The 23152-nt window shown below is 45.1% G+C and overlaps 1 protein-coding gene across 10 annotated transcripts in view; it reads left to right on the top strand.

The window, feature by feature from the left end:
* FYN (FYN proto-oncogene, Src family tyrosine kinase) overlaps positions 1 to 23152 on the top strand; it is a 204176-nt gene that overhangs the window by 133116 nt on the left and 47908 nt on the right. For 8 of the 10 annotated variants that reach the window (XM_014866176.3, XM_014866170.3, XM_014866178.3 and 5 more), the window contains 2 exons: positions 15503 to 15760; positions 19232 to 19328. In XM_014866176.3, coding sequence (XP_014721662.1) covers positions 15514 to 15760; positions 19232 to 19328 — 344 coding nt within the window. In that variant the 5' untranslated portion in view covers positions 15503 to 15513. Of the gene's footprint in view, positions 1 to 2019; positions 2103 to 15502; positions 15761 to 19231; positions 19329 to 23152 lie in introns of those variants that run through there. The other 2 variants (XM_070496653.1, XM_014866175.2) reach the window with 1 other exon arrangement.

Raw genomic sequence — 23152 nt, 5'->3', positions numbered from 1 at the left:
TCAGGTCAGCCTTTGTCAAAAAGAATTATGGCGGAGCTGTTGGCTGGGCTCATTCCAAATGTTTACGATTGTTACTTGCTGAGTCCATTTGGGTCATATTGAACCAGAACCAGGGCAGAGTGTGAAGCCACACTCGGGTCCTCATTACCTGGAGTCTATAAGGCAGCTCCCCAGGAGCTCAGCATGAGCTCTGGGCACAGGCTGGTCCTGCTTAATGCTGGGACAAATCGCTGCTGCTCAGAGCTGCCAATTGATGACTGTTGCTGGAGGATGAGGAGGAGTTTCCATCCTCCGACTGTGGTGAGCCTGTAGATGTGAGCAGAGCTGTGATGGCTAAAATATAAACCATCTTCTCACATTAGCACAAAGAATTTGTTAATATTACATATTTCATGCAAAACAGGTGTAACTGCCACCTCTGCATCAAGTCCTGTCTGACTCCATGGAGTAAACTTCCCACAGTTGGAGGGGGAGGGTGGAGGCCCCTGTTTACCTCACACTCACCTGCACCTCTAACCCTAGCCCCTTCTTCAGGCTCCTCTTGTGGACATCAGAGGACATCAGTCCATGTTGGATATTAGCTGCTACATGCCCTTTTTAGTGGACACTTGTTTTTTACCAGATGTCCTGCATTGCAGATGTCTTTCCATCTATGTTGTCTGTCCTTGGGTTTAGGCAACCATCTACACAGCTGCACCACCAGCTTCTATCGGCCACTCCTCCCAGCCCCACAGATCTTGGGCTGCTTTTTGGGACAGAGCTCTCAGAAAATGTGACTTACAGAGTCCAGTAGTCAGTCACTTGTGCAGCAACCTGGTTTCAGATCTTTATTCTCACATGCAACAAAAGCTACAGCTTTGCTACAGTTGGGGATGATTTACAAGAGACGAATAATGCATAGACAGGTAGCTAGAATGGATAAAGTTGTTTGTCCAGCTGAGGAAGTTACTTCTTACTCAGATGCCTCTCTGTCCTCCTACGTGCAGTCTCTTCCCACTCTTGGCTTTGCTGTCTGGCTCTCCGTGCTTCTCTTTTGTCTATCAAGACCCAGTTTCAAAAAAAAAGAGACTTGTTTCACTACCACTTAAACTAAATAAGTATCAGCTGGATAATGTACAAATGCTTTAGCCTATTAGCACATGGTTAAGAATATATGTCTTAAATTCTTCCAGGTCTGGGTTAAAATCCAGTTAAACCTAGCCATGAGGCCTTAGGCAAGTAACCTGACCTCCGTACACGTATTCCCCACTCTGAAATAGTGCTGATGATAATATTCAGTTCACGAGGCTGATGGATCAAAAGAGGTACTTTGTTTATTGCACACAGTGAAGCATCAGGCACCACAGTGAGTGCTCAGTAGAAGGCACACTTAGTTGTTTATGATCTGGCTTCATTTCCAGCCCCCTTCCCAGCTGCACATATCCGTTCTATTAAACTATAAGCTCCTTTTGAACAGGAGCCTGTCTCCTTCACCCTTAGAGCCCAGGGCCTTACAATATGCCTGGCACATGTTTCAGTGCTCCATAAACATGAGAACAAATCAAATAAGCCACATGGAACCATGCCGTACCACACCTCTGTGCTCTCTGATGTGCTGTCCCGCCCCCGCCTCACCTGGGCCAGTGTCTAATGACCCTGACAGGTGCCGACCTGGCTGAATTCGGGCTCCCTCTGTGCTCCCTCCCCAACCCAAGTCCATAGATTGACCTGTCTGGCTTCCTCCTGAGTATATGTAAACTCCTCAAGGGCAGGAACCTCGTTTACGTGACTTTGTAGCCACAGCCCTTTGCACAGTGCCTGTCACATAGAGAGGATCAAAACATGCTTGCTGAATAAAGGCTGGAGGTAGGACTGGATGTAAATAGAAGGATTGTGCAGCGAGACAAGAATGCAAGGGAAATGAAACAGCCGAAAACTGGTGATTTGTTACTATAGTGATTTCTGAGTAACTTTTCTTTGGGGGGTGAGGGGGAAGTTTCTTTGTTCTTATTGTTTTCTTTTAAACTTCCTCATCTCCAGCAGCTCAGGAGGAGAACAGCTGTACCTAGCAACCCTAGGGAAGAACCAAGGAGAATTGGAGCCTGCGTGTGATGAGCGGGGAGGTGGGTCAAGACCAAAGCATGTCACAAATACCTTAGCTGGTTGAGCAGATCAAAAGTTGTTCTTCATTTTAGCAACAAAGGGAAGTGGAGGGCATAGTCGGTCTTCTGAAAACTGCAATAAGCAAAAGCACTTTAAGCCATAGTACAAAAAATAAAATAAAAACTGTAGGACATAGCCATGCCCAGCTCCTGTCACATCGTTAAAGCTTTCATAATATGCCATGGTCCAGGCTCTGGCTGTGGCAGGGGAACATCAGCATTCATAGCCAAGCCTGACCACTTGGTCGGGTCACTCCATGAGTCCCAGTGATTGATGAGATTCAGCCTCCAGCTGTGGATAGTGGAGAGCCTGCCGTGCCTATCTGTGGACTCAGTTCTGCTTGAATGTGTGCAGGTGGGCGCTGGGCTCCTTCAGGAATATTAAGCTTGGTATGAATCCTGAGAGCTCTTTGTTGAGGCCCATTGGTCAACTGATGAGAAAAACGGGCTCCACAGTGTTGGAGTGATATGCTCCAGACCATATGGCTACTCAGCAGCCTTGTCCCAGGCTATGCCACTGCTTCCAGACCTTTTCTAAGCCAGGAGCCTGGTACTCCAGGACTAAAATGTCCTGGAGACTTGGGAACCAGTCCTAAGCAGGATCACTTTAAGAAAAGAACACTTTAAGCCATAGTACAAAAAATAAAAACTGTAGGACATAGCAATACCCAGCTTCTATCACATCATTAAAACTCTCACATCGTTAAATCTCTCATTCTCTGCTCTTTTATAAAAGAGCAAAGAAAATGGCTAGCAGCAGAGCATGCTTCTTAAAAGGCAGCGTGGGGCAGTAGCAAGAGGGTATGATTACATTAGACATGGACTCAGATCCACGTCCCACTGACTGGGTAACCCTGGGCAAGTTACTTCAATTCTGTGATCCCAAGTTTCCTTAACTGTGAAATGCTCTTTGAAGGTTGTTCTGAGGATTAAATGAAATACCGTATGTGAAGTGCCAAGCAGAAAATAAATTCTCAATAAATGGCAGCTATTGTTACCATTTGTATTGTTGTTATCCTGCTAACCTGCCTTAATCCAAGTTTAACTGCCAGTATCAAAGGAGATCAGAACTCTTATTGGTTCTAGAGGCAGAGGGAAAAAAAATAAGTGGCTAACAGAGCCCCCTTTTGACCTCTGTGTTAGATTTTTGTCCTCCTTGTGTTGGTTTACAGGCTACCTGTAATAACAAAAAGACCCCACCTTACTCCCTGCAAAACACAGTGGCTCACACCAGATGGATGTTCATGCCCCCTCGTGTCAGGGTCAGAGATCAGAGCTTTAAGTGGATGAGCAGCTGTGCTCCATGAGGCCACCCAGGGCCCAGGTTCCTTCTGTCCTACAGCTCTGCCATTCCCTGATGGGTTGCCATCCTCTGCCTGGTTGAAGCCAGTTCACCAGCACCACATCCACTTTCCAGCACACAGGCAGTGCGAAGGACAATGGAAATCAACACTCCCTTTTAAAGGACGCAGGAGTTGAACACATCACATCCACTCACAACCAGTTGGCCAGAATTAAGTGACATGACCACACCTAGCTGCAAGGGAGTTGGAAAAATGAAGTCTTTAGCTGTATGACTATAGACCTAGCTAAAGCTCTGCTACTGTGGAGGAAGAGGAGGGATTTGGTGGGACAGCAAGCAGTCTGCCACACCCCTCCCCTGTCTTCATCCTCCCACTACTCACTTATTTTCAGTGATGTGGATTTGGGCTGTGTCCTTCAGGCCCCGGGCAACCCTGTCTGATACCAGAATCCTGCAAGCTCCCGGGAAGATAAACTGCTGTGCTGTCATCTGTAAAGAAATAATCTCAACCTCAATTACTCTGCAAGACAACACTAAAAAAAAAAAAATCGTACTCTGCTTCGTTGATATGCCAAGTGTAAAGTCACTATTGAACTGCTTTACCATAAGTTTTATAAATGTATAAAATTTTATAAAAAGAAGTATTTACAAAATGTATGCCGATATATAAACCAAGTCTTCCCTTTTTAGATTTGTTGACAGAAGTCTGACTAGATTTCTATTAGCTGCCAAGTAGGTCATCAACAAGTGGGCTAGCCCATGTAACACGTGTTCCTCCCACACAGAGTGGCCACAATTTGTCATCCCAAATACTGGTTTTGTGTGCTGCTGGGGAAAGCACCACTGACTGCCTTCAGTGGGTTCCATGTTCTCTTCCTCTTATTTATTATCTCCCTCCTTTAATTTCCTTGTGTCTGTTTGGCACTCAACTCATGTTCACAAGAGAGACCTCTGGCGAAAGCTTCATTGTAGCAAGTCCCACGTGGTCAACCATCCTGGGCTCACCAGGGGTAAGGAAAGAAAACTCAAGGGAAGGCAGGACTGTCCTTATCTCTGTTAGGCGAGGGAGGAAGCTAGCTAGAGTCGGTCGGCCTCTCTCCTCCCTTTGTTCCCTGTTGTTTCTTATCCCAGTAGAGGCCATGGAATTAGAGAGGGGTATATTTTCTGTCAGTCTCTTTTATCAACATTCACACCAAAGCAGCTGCCGAGAAGCTCTGAAACTCTAAACCACCACAAGGGGTGCAGAAGTTATGGCTGCTGGTGTTGCTGATTACTTGCAACTTGAGAAACTGCCAACATAAAGATCCAGAGGAGAGGGCACCGGGCTTCAAGTCATTCTTCAAAGAAAAGACGTCAGCCTCTGTTTCAAAAACACAATGCAAATGGCCTCACCACCAGATTCTCAGGGCACTAGATTTTGATGGGCTCTGACTTCATAAGTCAGAGTGATCGGTGCAAAAGGGAAATGTGGAGACAAGGAACAGAAACATGAGCCCAAGGACAAAAAGAAGCAAAATTTCCTTATTCAGATTCCATTCTGTTTCTCTAAAGGAAATGAGTCTTCTTGACCGGAACTGATGAATTAAAGGGAAAAAGAATTCACTGTTTTTTGAAAGGATGATCCCACATTTGCAGAATCTTCTGGCAAGGAACTTCCACAGAGACTGAGAAGATGGGCAGAGCGGGTTTTTGTTCAGCCTTGGAAAGAGAACCTCCTCAGCTTTCATTCTCTGCGTTGGCAAGGAGGGGGCGTTGATGACGCCTGTTCAAACAGCCGCTTTGTGCTAATGTGTTTTCTTGTGGCTCCGCCAGGTGACAGCCTGACCCTTGGGCCCTCAGCCAATTCAGCCCAGAAAGCCAGTCTCTGCCACTGTGGCCCAGATGTGACACTGACTTTCCTGTTTCTCTTCGCCAGTTCATGAATAGAAACCCACAGTTTTGTTTTTATTTTTGTTTTCCTGTTGTTGTTTTTATTGAATAGGGCCAAGGAGAGTGGAAAGATGCTTGACCGAATATCAACATTGGAAGAAACATCTTTGTTAGATCTTTTGTGTTTCTGAAAAACTTCAGGTCACATAAACCAGTGTTGCCTACTGTTCTATGCCCTGCTTGGATTGCCCCAAATTCTAGGGACTGTGGCTCAGAAATCAAACCATCAAAATACCAGACTGAATGTTCCAACAGGAAAGGGTAAAGGCAACAAGAGGAAAAGTGAGAGGAAAATACAGAATTTTTCTGCCTGGTGCCCTGAGCAAGTCCCCTGCCTCCACCACCAGCAGGCATCCAGAGAATAACGGTGCTTTACTCCATCCTCCCCACCTTCTCAGAGCCATGCCAGCCTGTGGTCTCCTGGCCCTCACCCACAGAGAGGTCCTGCAGGTACCGCAATAACCAGAGCTCCTTGGTTGGGTTCCAAGGTTGACTTGAATGAGTACTATCATTCTGAGTTTGCTGGGCTTCCCCATGTAGCTAGGAACTCGGGGCCCGAAGGTTCTCAAGAATGCACTAATCCCACCATCCCACTCATGATTCTGTTATCCCAGATCTTGCCACTTGCCACCTAGATTGTGTGTTACAGCTTGCTTAATCCATCCCCTTAGTTAGATGTCTGTGGCTGTTCATCTGTGTGTGTTCACACCCACTCCCTGCACCGCTCCCTCACTGCCCAGTTCCCTGCACAGATGTTGTGAAGACACACTCAGAATTCCCTCTATCCTTTGGTACCTTTCACGCCTTCCATTAGGAGAGGTTGCTTCTTAACAGGCTTTGAAATAGATCACTCTCTCTCCCTCTCTTCATTTTTCAGTTCACGAAACATACTTTATCAATGTATAGTTGTTATCAACTTATATACAAATTAAATAAGAAACTGATAAGATTAAAGGGAACTTTCATATTAAAAAATGAAGATGGTTTATTCTCATTATAAAAACGGTACATTCTCGGTATAGAAAATCTGAGAAATCCCCTACACACCACCAGCAAGCATCTCAGTATCTTTCCTTCCAAAGAATTTTATAGGCATTTGTTATATAGTCTCAATCATGTGATCCTTCTTAACATAACATGAGCATTTTTCTATGTTACTAATAATTTTATGTTAACAGTTTTAATTTCTGTTTAACTTTACATTGTGGGCATGCCTTACAATTTACTTAGCCACTGCCCTCTTATTAAACAATTAGCAAGTTTTCTAATTTTTCAAATTCTAAATAACACTTCATAACCTTTTTATATGCCTTTTTTTTTTTAAGGATCTCTTTAGCAGAGATTCACAGTCAAAGAACAAACCCATTTTTGTTTTTTTGATAATATTGCCAGATTGGTTTACAAAAAGGTTATCCACTAATTTCTGGTCTTCTCTCAGCAGCGTATGAGAATATTCATTTCAAGGGAGCTTTATCACTCTTGGGCGGACTTCTTTTTAAAATTTTTTTAACTTTAAAGTGAAAGTAACTCACTAATCTAAATTGTGTTTCTTTGACTACTACTGAAGATAATATTTTCCCAAATGTTTCACAAGTTGTTTTTCCTTTCTTTAAATTGCTGATAGACATGTGTTCCCATTTACCTAATCTTAGGGGGGTTTTATCTATATAAATTCCTTGTATGTTTATTAAAATATGAACCCAAGAGAACTGGAAGCATATATCCACACAAAAAGCTGTATGTGAATGTTCATAGCTGCATTATTCATCAGAGCCAAAAAATGAAAACAACCCAAATGTTTATCAACTGACCAATGGTCGTCAACAGGTGGTATATCCATACAATGGAATGTTTCAGCCATAAAAAGGGATGAAATACTAACACAGACTACAACGTGGGCGAGCGTTGGAAACATCATGTCAAGTGAAAGAAACTAGTCACAAGAGGCCTCATCTTGTATGATTCCATTTCTATGGAAATGTCCAGAACAAGCAAATCCATAGAGACAGAAAGTAGATTAGTGGTTGCCAAGGGCTGGGTTGAGAAGGGAATGGGAAATAACTGCTTAATGGGTACAGGTTTCTCTTGGGGGTGATGAAAATGTTCTGGAATTAGATAGTATTAATGGTTTCCTTTGTAAATATATTAAGAAACTCTTTAAGAGGGTGAATTTTATGGTCTGTGAATTATATCTCAATAAAAATAAAGTAAGCTGAAATTTTAAAATACTAACCACAAGGAACTTTGATCCAAAAAGGGTTAGGGGAAGGCCTGGAAAACTTTACAATCTGTGTTCTAATTCTTTCTGAGCCCTTTGGCACAGAGAGTTAAAGCATATCCTTATTTTCTTCACCATTTCACTCTTGTCTTAACCCTGAGCTCCAAAGTGAAGTGAATGGAAGAAGAAAATGTCCTTCCGTCCCTTTGGAGCCTTTCCACAGTCTGGTGTTAAAACCTCATTTGGCCATTTGGGTTTGGGAATGGTTCCAGCATTGAGCTGACTACAGTGCTAAATCTCACCATTGGGGTCTAATGCTTCCATTCCTTCTTTATGAAGTGCTTTTGAATCTCTGGGCATTGGAGAACGGAAGGTTATGCAGAAGGGAGAGGAGCACATGCCTCAGGGACGTGAGCTGCTGCATCCCAGCCCACGGGTCATGTGAACAAGACAAGCCAGAGGCGGGGCAGCCAAAAAAATATTCTAGGTGCCAGGAATGTGGCTTTTTCTTAAAGTAATGTGGCATTAAGAGTGATTTATATGAGTTCAGTTCCCTTGCTGTGTGGTATAGAACAAAATCCATGCTCCTCACCCTCCAGAGGGCCTTTGCAAAGTCATGCATAAATGATCAAATGAGTCCAACTGCACCTTTTATTATTTCTGAAGCAAAGCTTTGATCTCATTTTTAAATAAGCTCTGTCCTCCCCTTGTTGCATGTGGCCAGTGCCTATATTGTCTGTATTTCTGCTTTTACATCAGTTTTCTCACCTCAGAGATAATAGTATTTTATGACTTGTGTTTGATGGGGGTAGGGGGAGCTCACCCTCACAGGACTCCCCAAAGAGTAGAAATCTGTTTCTTTGTGCTTGGAAGAGGCATTACATGTATTGCTCAGTTTATGCAGTAAATGTGTTCCGGAAAGTTTTGCCTGTAAAGCAAATCATGTTTTAAATGCAGTAGGAAAGCTCACTTTTATACCAAGGACACTGATGCTGACTCCTTCATGGTGTATATAAATACCCCACCACGTCTAGGAAATATCAGGAAACCAAGGGCTGCTTTAGTGCCATTGGCTCAAGCATTCATTAAGATGCCAAACCACATCAAGGAAGCTGGTGATTCACCACACCTGGCATGGGCCCGGCCTGCTGTCTCAGGGGGTGGCGTGTGAATGTGGGGGAGTGAGGCCCAGTCCCTGAAATCAGGGCCTCCATTAGTCATGCACATGAAGTTGGGTTCTGTAGAATCAGGGGACCTTCCCCACAGGTCTCCCCTTCCCCTCCTCCCACCGTTGTGCCCACGCCCTTGTTTAGACTGGCCAGAATTCCATGGGGCAGGAAGCAACTCTAGTATAGTGGCTCCACGTGCTGGCCATGGAATCACTCTGTCTGGCTTCAAATCCCATCTCCACCCCGACAGAGCTATAGACAGATTCCCAAACTTCTCTGTTCCTCCATTGTAAAGTGAGAGAAAATAACAACACCTACATCTTAGGAATGTCATGAGAATTTAGTGAGACGCCATGTTCCAGTACATAGCACGGGGCTGGGCTTGCAGCGAGCCCTCATTTGAGAGTGGTCATCACTGCTGAGATTGGAGCCTTCGTCTTCATTGTGCCCCATCCCACTAAAATATGTATTAGTTTTATGTTGCTGTGTAACAAATTATTACAAACTTAATGGTTTAAACAATACCCATTTAGGGGCCGGCCCTGTGGCCAAGTGGTTAAGTTCACGCACTCAGCTTCAGCAGCCCAGGGTTTCACCAGTTCAGATCCTGGGCACGGACATGGCACCACTCATCAGGCCATGCTGAGGCGGCATCCCACATACCACAACTAGAAGGACCCACAACTAAAATATATACAACTATGTACTGGGGGGTTTTGGGGAGAAAAAGGAAACATAAAATCTTTTAAAAAAAAAAAAAATACCCATTTATTAGCTCACAGTTCTGTGAGTGACGAGTCTAGGCCTGGTGTGTCTGAGCTCTCTGCTCACAAGGCTGAAATCATTGTGTTGACCAACTGTTTTCATCTGGAGTCTTGACTAGGGGAAGAATCTGTTTCCAGGCTCCTTCAGGTTCTTGACCCAATTCAGGTCCTTGTGGCTGTAGGACTGAGGCTCCCATTTCTTTGCTGTCTGCCAGCTGAGGGCTGTTCTCGGGTCTTAGAGGCCACTCACATTCCTGGCACCCCATAGCCACCTTTATCTTCAAAGCCAGCAGTGGAGAATATCCCTCCCACAGAACACCCCTCATGCTTTGAATCTACTTCTCCGGAAGGAGTCCTCTTCAAGGGCTCGCCTGATGAGGTCAGGTTCACCTAGGATAATCCCTCTTTGTTGAAGTCAACTATGCTAAATAAAATAGCCTAATCACGGGAGAGAGGATCCCACTGTACACAAGTCCTGGGGATGATTGAGGGCTCATCCACCAGGAGCAGGCATCTCGGGCACACTTTAGACTTCTGCCTGTCACACCACCTCTCCAGCAAGGCACATATTTTTACTCCTTCCTTCCAGTGGGCAGCAAAGAGAATGTTCCCTCATTGGCAGGGTCCTGCGTGTTCTTTTTTTAGAGCTGGTCTGGGGCTACCGGCTGGACCCAGTACCAATGCTGTGTGTTGCTCAGGCCTCAAGTTTTTACATCTCCAAAGTGCCACCCCAGCTGTGATATTTTCCGTGCTTCAGGACCTTGGGGCGTGTTGTGCTTCCAAGAGTGTCCAGCATGGTCCTGCTTTCTCTGCAGCCTCCCCAGTCATCCCTGGCCCTTCTGTCCTGGCCGTCCTCAGAAGACAGCACTGCCTGAACTCCCTTGTGGGGTGTCAGGACTCAATGTCCTATGAAGAGGAAAGCCACATCGTAAAGGATTGAAAGTGCTGGGAAATTTGATTGACAGGTTCTGTGGTCCAACTGCCATTGCTCCCAGTGTGGCACTCGTCTGTCTCTAAAGGCCCTGCTTCCAGCAGTTACACGATGAAAACTGAGGCAAGGCCTGCCTAGACTTGCAAGGGATTCCTGTTCCCCATTGCGAATGTAGCAGCATACCTCAGTTTGGTTCCTAGGGGTGTTTCCAATTGTACAAGGATCAGGAGTCCCCTGCCATGAATCTTCTATCAGAAATCAAGTCATTTCTGCTGTCTCTGCCACATCTTATCCTTTCACCTCATGTTATTACTGGTGACTGAAAGTGGGGTTTGCTCGTTAAGCTACCAGTTTTGCTTTTCTCCCAGACCAGTGTATGAAAGTGTACAGTCGATCTACAATTCAGCTTTAAATTCTCTTTCCACCGTCCTCATCTCAGTTACTTGTATTGGTTTCTAGGTTCCCTTCTTATTCTTTTACTTTTATTCTGATACCTGCCCATGTAAAGTGGAAACCAGCTAAAGGGATGGCGATTGATCCCACCAGGAAACGTCCCACGTCAGAGTACAGGCCAACGTGGCTTTACCTGTCACTCTCCAAAGTCTGGGCTGTCAGGAGCAAAGATGGCAACATGTGCCCAAGGGCTGTCACTTCTCCACTGCCACCTAGGTTGGTTTCTGAGAGAAAAGTGCCTACACTGCTGAAATTGAAGTTATTTGTTGTCAGTTTCACCTTTCCTCCTCCTGCCATCCCTCCTCTGTCTGCTCATTTATGTGTCTCAAGAGAAAGCAGTTTGCTTCTGCAGAAGACTGCCAGTGGCCTTCTCCCTTTTTGGTACCCAGATCTTACACACGCCTGAAACCTTAGAAGTCCTGCGACATTATAACCTGAACCTACAGGTGTTGCTTTATTGACGGGCATATGAGGAAACGTGAGCATATCTGTGTTAATGTGCATCTAGCAGACCAGATCATGCTCTGTGGCGTCGGTGGAGGATCAAAGCAGCCTGAGCCCAGGGTAGTGGATAGATACCATCCTTTATGTCAGCTTCAGTCAATCACTCTAGGACTATGTGAAGAAGGATCCTGAGGCTGCACATGGCATAGCACCAGAAAGTGCTCTGGTCAGTTGATGATGTCTGCCATGCTCACGGGAGCAGAGTGTGGCCATCATTGGATTCTTTCTTCAGCAACTCTTTCTCTGAGTTGCTTAATGCTTTTGGCACATATAAGAAGATCTGCAGGACTAAGGACATTCTAAGTAAATCAGGTTTTACTTGCATAGTAGAAACGGAGCCCCTCAGTTTGCAGAAGAATTGGAGAATAGGGGACTTCACAGCCATAATCCAAATACCTTGACCACAGACATAGGATCCTATTGGTCAAAGTACTTGTCCATCAGTTTTTCCAGGGATAGCAACACACAGAGAACCACGGGTATGTTCATGGAGTATGAGTCACTGATCAGTAACTCCAGGGCCCTACTTTTGGAAGGGCATTATTCAGTGTTTCCCAAAGCCCCACAGATCTTGAGCAAGTGTATTAGTGCATTCTGTGTTCAAGATGGACCTACAGCATTGGCCATAAAAGCCACACCACAGAACTCTCCGTAATAAAGGATGTTTTTATTTTAACCCGAAGGCTCAGAAGTTTGCCTCATGGCAAGGAGCCTGAAGTCACAGTGAGTACCACTCATGTAGCACCTTCTGTCTCTTCCATCAGGAAATGGTTAGTCTGACCGCCCCAAGTGGGAAGAAGAAGACTTCGAGCTCTTACACAAATATTTTCGTTGTGATTAACTTTTAATGACTTGAGCCTGCATTTACTGATGTATTTTGGTTTCTTCATGTCTGTCAGTGAAGGGAAGAGGGTAAGCAAGATCTGTGCAGAGACATTCCTTACTCCAACTGAAAATGCATAAAGTCATAAAAAGCTGTCCCTTCTATAAAAGGAAGTTGTTTTCTCCAGAATGATTGTGATTGAGTTTTGGGTTTTTTGCATTTAATCATTTAACAAATATTTATTGAGCTCCTACCGTGTGCCAGGCACTGTTCTGGACACTGGGGATGCAATAATAAAAGAAAAACTAAAAAATAATACGTCTTCAAGGGGCTTACAATTTGTTCCCTTCTGTTATTTCATAGAATTATATACTGTCAGCTGTTAGTCGTTTATTGCAGTGGTAACGCTTTTTTTGGGTGGATTTTGGAAGTTTGGTTTTTTCTTAGTTTGGTTAGATGTAGGGTCCTGTTTCAGCGGGGTTCTGATGTAGAGTTGGGCTGGGTTTGGTTAGAGTTGGAGGAGTAGTTTATAATGAGAGTTCTCATTGGTTTTAGATTGTTTTCTCAATCACAAGGAACAGGCTTCTGGAGAAAAATCAGAATAGTTCATGTCAATTTTTTAAATTGCCTCCTTCTACCTCACATGTCTATTCTCCAAGGCCGGCCTTCTGCGCTGCATGTTAATCACATGCATGTAAGAAACAGTTGTGCAACTATTTCTAAGATAATAGATATAAATTCTTTCCATAAATCAGGATTTCTTGACCTTTACTCTGTTAATGTTTGGGGTCAAGTAATTCTTTGTTGTTGGAGGCTGTCCTGTCCATTATAGGATGTCTAGCAGCATCCTTGGCCTCCACCCACTAGGTACAAGTAGTACCTCTTACTCCTGAGTTGTGATAACCAGAAATGTCTCCAGACATTGCCTAATATGTCCCTTAGTAGGGGAACACATTCACCCCCAGCAGAAAACCATTGGTGTAAATGGTGTGATTCTATAATTCACGTTATCACATCCTCTAATTACAGTAGATCAGTAAAATCCCTGAAAAAAGCACCTGGGACAGGAAGTGTCTTCTGTCTGGCCTTTGTAGAAGCTTGGAACCACTTTCTGCCATGAAAGAGTTAATATAAAGTGAGCAAGATATTTATCAGTCTTATGAAGCAACACCAACAACAAATGGTGAAGTTCCTTCAGTAAATCATGCCTTGGAGATATTTTGCATTTCCTATTGGAAACTTGTTAAAATCGTGTTCGTTTACCGTAAGTTAGAGAACATGTTGGACACAGTATACTGTAAGTTCCTCTCAAATGATTTACGTGTAAATGTGTTCCAGATTTGGTGATCTCAGCTCAAGCAGTAGGCGGCTCATTTCCAAACATTTGCATTCTCAGGAACTGACATTCAATTCAATAAGTATTTATTAAAACATGTAATGTGAGAGGGCTTTAGAACAGTCTGATATTGTTTCCAAGACCTCGTCCAGCAGAAAAGCAGTGCTCAGAACTGTGCCCCCCCGAGAGTGTCCCTGTCTGACGTGGCACTCCCCACTTTGGTTTGCAAGATACTGTAGGAAAGCTAGCTCTTTCATTCTCCTTCACCGCCTTGTCCCTTCCCGTCCTGTACCAGCTGTGCCCTCCCCAGTGAATACGTGTAATTACACATGATGTCATGTGTTTCTTCTTTGGTTCTCTAGTCCCAAATGGGCCACTTTTCAGAGTCTTGGTGCAGACATCCATTGCGCATTGTACGTACTCCCTGTCAGTTTGGCAGAGTATTGCAGTCCAAAGCGGGGTCCTTTAACCCACTTAACTTGGATTTCAGAATCGTCTTCACTTCTCACACCTACCAATAGATGCAAAAATGCAGGGCAAACTTCTGATGAAAGACACTGGAAGAAGAGTTGGTCTTGATGCAGAGAGAAAGGATGAAATTTAAACATAGTGAGCTGGAGAATCTTCGCTCTTTCCATTGCTCTTTCCTGAACACCTACTTGTGCCAGGCCCTGGCAATGTAACTATGACAAAAATGGACAGGGCCCTGCTCTCCTGGAACCCACAGTCCACTGGGCAATGAGACAAGCGGACAGGCCATGTTTTAATATCGTGCATAGGTGCCATAATGATGGAAATCAAGCTGCCATGGGAGCATTTAGGAAAAGCACCAGCCCAGCCTGGGGGAGGGCGGGAGGAGCAGAGCAGGCTTTGCAGAGGAAGTGGTGTCTTAACTGGGATGGGAAGGGTACGTTGAATACCAAAGGGTGGTGAAAGAGCGTTCAAGGCCACATTCCGAGGACTGAAGGAGCAAAAATGGAAGCTTTGAGGCACTGAGAATTTCGGTATGTTTGGAGTGTGAGACAGGAAGTGTGAGAAGTAAACAAGGAGAGGCAAATAAGGATACTTCTCAGGATTCTGACTTGAGCAAGTAGGTTATTGGTGGCGCCATGTACTGAGATGAGGAGCACAAGAGAAGTAGGTTCTGAGGAGTATGGGGTGACAACAACGCAAGTTTTTAACCCACCACTAACTCTGGCACGTGGGGGGTGATTTCTTTAAATGTTTTCGAAAGATGTCAAAAGCTAATGGAAATTTGGAAAGTTAATTAGCAGCTTTAAATGGTTTTGTTACTTTAGGCTATCCTGACATCCTGCAAATGTGCTGAGACCTCTTAGTTTCTGCCAATTTTATTTTTTATCCAGCAATCATTTCTTAATTTTGATACTCATCATCATCTTACTGCTTAAAATTTACCAAATATGTGCCTGAAGGGTGGTCCCCATGAGTGGAGATGTGTGGTGGTTGTTCTGGGGCTGTGTTCTGGCTTTTCCAGCTCACCTCTAACCTCTTCTTCAGACTTCCTTTGCCGTGATGGAGGTTTTTGTTCTAATAGAGCACAGACTCACTTTCTAGAGCATACATGATTTTTTGAGATGACTAAAGAAGAGAATTATAAGTAAGTATTATCGGGCTGTCTTTCAGCAGGTGTGTGACATTATGGAATTTTAAGGGGTGCAGACCTCATTTGAGGAAAACTACTACAAAGTGAACATTGAACTCTGTTGATCCCATCACCCAGAGCACGTGAGCAGCGAATGTGATTGTCAAGTTAAGGGTACTGAGATTCCTTCTAACCATCACCCCTAGCCACTGCTTTTCCTCGTACCCCTTCATAGGCCTGAAATGTCCAAGGGTGATCCTTTAATAGTCAAGCAACCCAACAAGTACCAAGCATCCAAGTTCAAGTGCCTCCTTTTGGTTTTCGGCAGGAATTTAGATAATGGGCTGTGTGCAATGTAAGGATAAAGAAGCAACAAAACTGACAGAGGAGAGGGACGGCAGCCTGAACCAGAGCTCCGGGTACCGCTATGGCACAGACCCCACTCCTCAGCACTACCCCAGCTTCGGCGTGACCTCCATCCCAAACTACAACAACTTCCACGCAGCCGGGGGCCAAGGACTCACCGTCTTTGGGGGTGTGAACTCTTCGTCTCATACTGGGACCTTGCGTACGAGAGGAGGAACAGGTAAGAATTAAGCTGCTCGTAATTGTTTTTGGCAGTTGAATAACTGTGCTCCAGTCAGCTTTCTTTGGCTGAGGATTTAACGTTTAAGGTTTTCGTCAATCTCTACCTATCCTCCAGCAGATAGGGAGCTGTAAAAAAATGCCAGAACTTGATGTACAAATCAAAATGCTGGCTACGGTAGCTCGGAGTAACCCCAAGTGGCTGCTCTGCGAGAATTCTGCATGCGTCATGACATGCAGCTTCTGCTGAGGTGCTTCAGGCCGACGGCTCTCGGCCTTGGCCAGCTGACTCTGAATAACTAGGGCAGGTTTTTCAAAATACAGAAGCCTGTGCTCCATCCTGGATCTTTTGAAACTCCAGGACCGGATGTGAGTGTGAATGTTTTGAGTTCTCCAGATATTCACGCACTCCTCCCTCCCATCCCCTGGTCAAGAACCACTTCACAGGGGTAACACCTTCTCCCTCATGTTCCTAATCTGCAGCCTGCCTGTCACTTCCCAACCAGTGGGGTCGTTTGGCAGCATTATTTTTTGGCCATTGGTCTTCGTTGATTCTCTCTCTGATCTTCCATCATCTTCCATATGACTGAGTTTATCAGCCCCCAAAGTATTTCCATGTATCTTTCATATTTTAAAATTGAATCTATGTATCCTTGAGGGATCTTTCTCTCTCGCTCTGTTTTAAGTTTCCTTCTCTTTCCCACCACAAGGCTGTGTTTTACTGCCATGTGCATTTGCTGACTTAGCTAATACTTTGTAAAATGTCTGGCATGCATTCTCAGACATATGCTTTCTGAAATATTTGTAAGTTATCTCATGCATCCTGAGTCTTCCAAATCTTCCCCCAGTATGTGAATCATGGTAACTAGATATTTGGCATCATTTGTTCCAAAATTGTTTTGTTTATTACAAAAGTTTAAAGAAATATACATCAGCCATGATGTTTGCAGAGCCTCTGGGAGCAGATGTCTTATCTCAGGGCCCGTTGTGCCTTTTCACCTGGGGAGTTGGCACCACTGAGGGCTTGGCAGGGTTTTCTTCCCTCCGCATGCAGCAGGGCAGTGTAGTCATATCAAGGACCTGACCCAGAGCTCTGCGTTATGTCCTTGTGTTATGGTCAATCTGGCTTTCCCTATAAAGCAGGCCTTGCATGGCTGAATGCTTGCTGGGTATCCTTGCTCATCCCTTCTGCCTCCCTGGAAGGCATCTGGGATGAAGGGAGGAAAGAAAGAGGCAGTCGGGCAGTCTAGGGAAGACTGTCTCTTGAGGATGCGGGAGGAAAAAAAGAACCAAAAGTGCACCCAGCACGTGCTTCATGTGCCTGCTGAGTGCTTTGCCAACCAGACTCTGAATTCTGCTGACACAGACATTGACCTTGTTCATTCATTCATGATGCTGGATATGAGTCCCTGTGTCTGCAGGTATCATTCATAAAGTCACTGGAGAGGGCTACTCGCCTTGAACATGGGGGTCTATACTGTAGTCAGGGACAATCTTAGTATAAGAGGCCATCTGGTCCCATAGGTTAAAACACTATACCCCCCAAATGTTGGCACATTTTTCTGCCCTGTGTTATTTGGCTTTATTATATATATATGTCCTTCTCCCCACCGCTGCTTTAAGGCCCAGAACAGTGTCTGTGTGTCCCTGTGACCTCCTTTGACTCTCCCCTCTGTCCCTAGAAGATAAAAACACCCAGTGAGAACTTGCCAGCTGAAGCAGGGAGACAGTGGCAGAGTGGAAGTGTCCATCCTCGTGTGCCTTGTCTTCCACACAATGGAACTTGGGTTTGTTTTTAAATTATGTAACGAAGGGAATCTGTTAATAGAGTGCTAAATGAGAACCAGCATGACCTTACAGGCCCCTACTTTTCTTCAAGGCAATCCTTTTCTAACTTTTCAATGAAATCTAAAGAAAGGAGGACAGTTGCCAAATGAGCCCTGCTTTGCATGGTCAGACCTTCTGAATGCCAACTCTCCCACAGGAAGTCTCTCTTGGGATGGATGGAAAGAAAAGCTCACCTCCCTCTCTGGTTCTTGAGGAGTCCCATGGGCACATCTGTTCCCTTGGAACTACTGACACAGCAAAATAGCAGCTTGGTGAAGAGTAGAATCCATGTTGTGCGTTCTTTAGGCCACATTAGGCACTTGGAAGTGTGTGGAGACCAAAAAAGAAAAGCTGGAGAGCAGAGAAATGGAATGTATTAGTTATCAATTACTGCATAACAAATTACCGCAAAACCTGGCAGCTTTCAAACAACACACATTTAATATTTCACAGTTTCTGTGGGTCAGGAATCCAGGAATGACTTAGCTGGGTCCTCTATTTCAGAAGCTCTCACAGGTTGCAGTCAAGGTGTGTTGGCTAGGCTGTAGTCATCTCCTGGTTCAGCTGAGATGGATCTGCTGCCAAACTCATGTGGAGTTGGCAGGACTCAGTTCCTCATTGGCTGTTGGCCAGCTCTTGGTCATGTGAGCCTCTCCAGGATGGCAGCTGGCTTCATCAAACTGTCCAAGCCAAAGTGGCAATAGAAAAAGTCTGCTAGGAAGACGGAAGTCACAATCCTTTGTAGCCTAATCACTTAGAGACATCCCATCATCTTTGCCATGTTCTGTTGGTTGGAGGCAAGTCATTAGGTTTGGCCTACACTCAGGAAGGGGATTGCACAAGGGCGTGAATACCAGGAGGTGGGAATCATTGAGGCTATTTTAGAATTCAGCCTATGGTATGGAGGAAGTCCTAGGCCAAATGGGACGGCTGGATATTCTTTGCTGTTGATAGCAAACTTCCCCAAGGCAGGAAGGGCCTCTGTGGGGAGTCAACCAGATGAGAAGACCTCAGACGGGTATGAGGAAGAGTGAGTACTTCAAGTCAGTGCAAGGATAGGTGGCTTCTAGGTAGAAGGAGAGAGAGATGGAGGGAGTCCCCAAAGCGATTGCAGATGCCAAGGGCAAGACAGCCTCTAACTGGGGTGGACATTTACCGAGAGGGTCCTCTCTGAATGTCCCCTGGCTGCAGAAGGAGTTTCCTATTACGTTCTACATCACCAGGTGAAAGAGTGATTCATTTTACCCAGAACCTAATGTGGGATCCTGAGCGAAGGAGACATGTGTCGAATAAAGGCTGTCTGTAGTGCTGCAGAGCCCTGCAGATCTGAACTATGACGCCGCAGCTGCCCTTCGGTAGTGGACATGATATCTGTTTCTTCCTGAGGACTCATTCAGAAGTGTACAGAGAACAGTCCTTTAACTCCAGGGTTTAGTCAGATCAAATAATGCTTCCCCTACAAAGACTAAAGCATAAATTCAGCCCCGCAACTCTGGTTTTCACACATTAATTACAACACTGCATCATGTTATCAATGCTGATTAGATGTAGATTTTTGAGGATGAGGTTTTAGTGAAGATTTAATTTCTTGGAATTAATTTCCCTTTGTGTAATAATCTCTCCCCTTTTGATTTTGTTTTGTCAGGAGTGACCCTGTTCGTGGCCCTTTATGATTATGAAGCACGGACGGAAGATGACCTGAGTTTTCACAAAGGAGAAAAATTTCAAATTCTGAACAGCTCGTAAGTTTGGAGAGCAAGGGGGAGGTTTGCATGCCTTTCAGACTGGGAAGCAATTCTTGTGTTACCAGTCTGTACCTTTTCAGATATCTGAAATGCTAGATTCATTAATTCATAGCAATTTAACCTGAGAAAAGAAGAGTCAGTGAACAGTGTCGTATTTTATGGCACTGAATGTCCAAGGAGCTTTTGGGAGGATACCACAGTAGCAGGGTCAGTGGTTTGGGTTTGGGTTTAAAGGTTGTAAAAGCACCAGCCTCGCCCTCTGCAGATCTACAGTTTCAGAAGATTGGCGCGAGGCTCAGCTGCTGGCATCACCATCTCTCTGCCTTGAGATTTCCTTCACATTTCACATGCTGCACTAGCTAAGCCCTCACTTAAGGCTGGCAACAAGTTCCTTCTGTTTTCAAAACTGCTAAACATTCGATTGGTGAAGCCTATGGAGGCGTTTTCCCATAATGAAAATTTGCGAGTGACTGAATTCTTTGTGACGTGGAAGGAGAAGTGATTTCGCCCACTCATGAGTGACTACAATGCATGCATTTTAAACGTGGTCAGTAGGAACAACAGTTAAACAGACATCAGGGAGATTTCAAGGGTGAGAATCACTCACTTTTCAAATCCTACATTGGATACCTCCATCAGGAAGAGTAAATATGGGCCAGATTTCCCTGTCACTTTGGAACACTGCCTCTATTAGGTTAAGGCAGTGTGCATGGACAAGGGCTCTCAAAAAATCCAGGCTCCGAAGAAAATGGTGATGTCCCACAGGCCTCCTCCATGTGTTTTCCTTGAGTTCTCCTTGTGAGCACTCCCCAGTGGTTGGGAAAGAATGCCACTTGCGGGTAGAGGGAAGTTCTGGGCCTCTAGGTCTGGTTGCTCTGTCTTCTGTTCCCTGAGCAAACTGGATTTCCTGATGGTGGAAGGACCTGAAGCCTCGCCCTTCGGCTTTCCCGAGGGATGAGCAAGGGCAGGCGAGAGGCAGCCCTGCTCACACTGCACATCCCAGGAAAGAGGAGTGGCCATTGTAACAGGGCCCACTCCCTTAGGCCCTGAAAACTGCCTCCTTCGAAAGCCTACCCCTTCCCTGAGATGCCCCCAACTCTCAGGACCGTACACTGAGTAAATGCCACCTGTGAACAGCAAGAACGAAATTCTTCCCATAAGAGGCCAGTGACTCCTCTGGACACCAGAAGACACTGCGTGGTTACAGGGTTGTGGTTTTTTTAACTATTATTATTGTCATCATTAACAGGGCCAGGAGTGGTTTTTTTTAAAGATTTTTATTTAAATATATGCAGAAAAGGGCACATATCGAAAGTGTGCATGGAGGTGGTCACACAACAGTGTGACTGTGCTTAATGCTGCTCAACTGGACACTTACAAAGGGTTAAAATGGCAAATTCTGTTATATGATTTTACCACAATTTTTAAGAAGTGTACAGTTTGCTGGATTTTCACAAAGTGAAGATTCCTGCACAACCAGCATCCAGATCAAGAACGTTACCTGCCCTCCCCAACCCCGCCACCACCACCAAACCCTCCTCCTGAAGCCACAGTAATTTTTTTTAAATAGTAAACAGCTGCCGTTTTTGAAGGCTCCCTGTGTGCCAGGCATGTGCTAAGTTGCGAATGTTCTCATTTGTTCTTCACAGCAACTGTCTGAGGTGGGTCTCATAGTCATCATTTGACATATGAGAAGCCAGCGGCTCAGGTTAGGGAGTTGCCCAGGTGCATGGAACTAGCAGGTGGCAGAGCCAAGAGGGGACATGCAGGGACAGCATCCTGAGTGCAACATCGGGTTTGGTCTTGGAAAGGCCCAGAGACCCCATCAGCGGGGACTGAACCCTTTGAGCTCCATGAAGGTTTGGAGGGTTTGCTGGGAGGCGGGGCAGGAGGGAGTTTGCCGTTGATCTCCCGGATTTATGGTTCCTTATTGTTCGTTTGATTCTCAGATGAATGCTTCTTGTCAGTCTACTAGCTTTGAATTCTGAAATACACCCCTCTTCCCCTCCCCATTTTATGTAATTGTCCCTCCCTGCCACGGTTGGTTAGAACTTTTAGCCAACTCCTAGAAGGTCACACCTGGGGAGGAGTAAGTACCACACACAGCTCTTCTTCTGTAGGGTTCCTCCACACTGTAAGTGGACCCACGTGTCAGGTTGTAGGGCCCTTGGAAAGCCAGTCCTTGCCACAGTCAAATCCGTGCCTTCTTCCTTTGTTAATCTGGATAGGATCTATGATGGCATCCAGTTGACATTTTGGAGAAACATTCAAGGAAGACCCAATCTATCTCAGTCTCTATTTTGTGATTCACGTGCCTGGCCTTCACTGTTTACAGAGGGCTTGGAGCTTCTGACCCTGTTCTCTTAGAAGAAAATATTAGGGGCCGGCCCAGTGGCGCAGCGGTTAAGTTCGCACATTCCACTTCTCAGTGGCCCGGGCTTTGCCGGTTCAGATCCCAGATGTGGACATGGCACCGCTTGGCAAGCCATGCTGTGGTAGGTGTCCCACATATAAAGCAGAGGAAGATGGGCATGGATGTTAGCTCAGGGCCAGTCTTCCTCAGCAAAAAGGAGGATTGGCAGCACTCAGCTCAGGGCTAATTTTCCTCAAAAAAAAAAAAGATGTTACAAAGGGTTTTTTTCCCTTTAATGTTCTTCCTTCTTGCCAGTGGAATTCCTCATCCCACGTGCCATTTAAATGCCCTTTTTCAAGATTATGGAGAAAAAATAAGGTTTGTGTAACAAATACAATATCCTGGAGCTGAGGATAATAACAGAGAAGAGAAAATCGTGAAGGAAAAACAAAGCAATAATACAGAACCAGATGGCAGGCAGCTCGTTCCCCCTCCCCCAACCTCTCCCAGCCCCTGGCTCTCATCCGCTGAAAGAGGGCTGGGGCTCTGTTCTCCCTGGGGCAGCTGCCACACCTCCCAGTGTGTGTGTCCTCCCACTCCTTTCCCCGTCAAGACACAGAAGCGCGAGGCCACAGGGCTGGCTTTTGTGTTTCAAAGTGCAGCATGAACCATGTGGTATGCGTGTGTGCAGGTGCCCAGAGCCAGCAGCAGCCTGGGCGGGGGGGGGGGGGGGGGGCGGGCGTCCATTGACCTGTTGTAAGTGCTCAGTGTCGTGTATTTGGACGTTGTTAAACTTGAACCCATTTTGCAAAATATTTGAATTCATCTGTTTTATCCCCTATTTTCACATTTCATGACTAGTGATTTACCACCCAGAAACAGTGACTCTTTAAAATATTATATGTGTTTTACACAGAGTGGAATAATAGTACTCATTGCGTAGGGTGGTGACTCCTTTAAAGTTCTTTTCATCGTAATAAGAAGAAATCCTGGGTTAGAGCCCCCTCCGAGCATTTGATAAAATTGTTATGGATATGCTCTCTGAAAGTAAGATGGGCAGTGAGCAAATTTAGAAAGAATCCAGCATTTATAATAAAAATGCTCCACAGCTCGGCAGATCAAGGCTGACTTCTGTTTGCAAATGCCACTTCCTGGCTCCATCGGGGCTCCCGGCTCCTGGGACCACAAACCCTGTGAGCAACTTTGAGGACTGGAAACAGGCTCTTTTAATAAGTCTTTAAATTAGAGGAACAGGGGGAGCTGTTATAAAAGCTTAAAAGCTGTTCTAAACTAGAGCCAGAGTTTAAATCATCTATTTGAATCAGAGCAAGACAACAGTTAAAGAAAATCTCACCAACTCTAAATTAGTGAAGTATCTGAACAGTTTAAAGAAATGCAGCTTTAATAATGCTGGTTACCCACAACAACTCAAGTAAAGAAATAGAAAGTAGCATAGTAAAAAGATCCT

This window comes from Equus asinus, chromosome 24, assembly GCF_041296235.1.
Source record: "Equus asinus isolate D_3611 breed Donkey chromosome 24, EquAss-T2T_v2, whole genome shotgun sequence".
NCBI classification, from domain to species: domain Eukaryota; kingdom Metazoa; phylum Chordata; class Mammalia; order Perissodactyla; family Equidae; genus Equus; species Equus asinus.
This window is presented reverse-complemented; position numbering and strand designations above follow the sequence as displayed.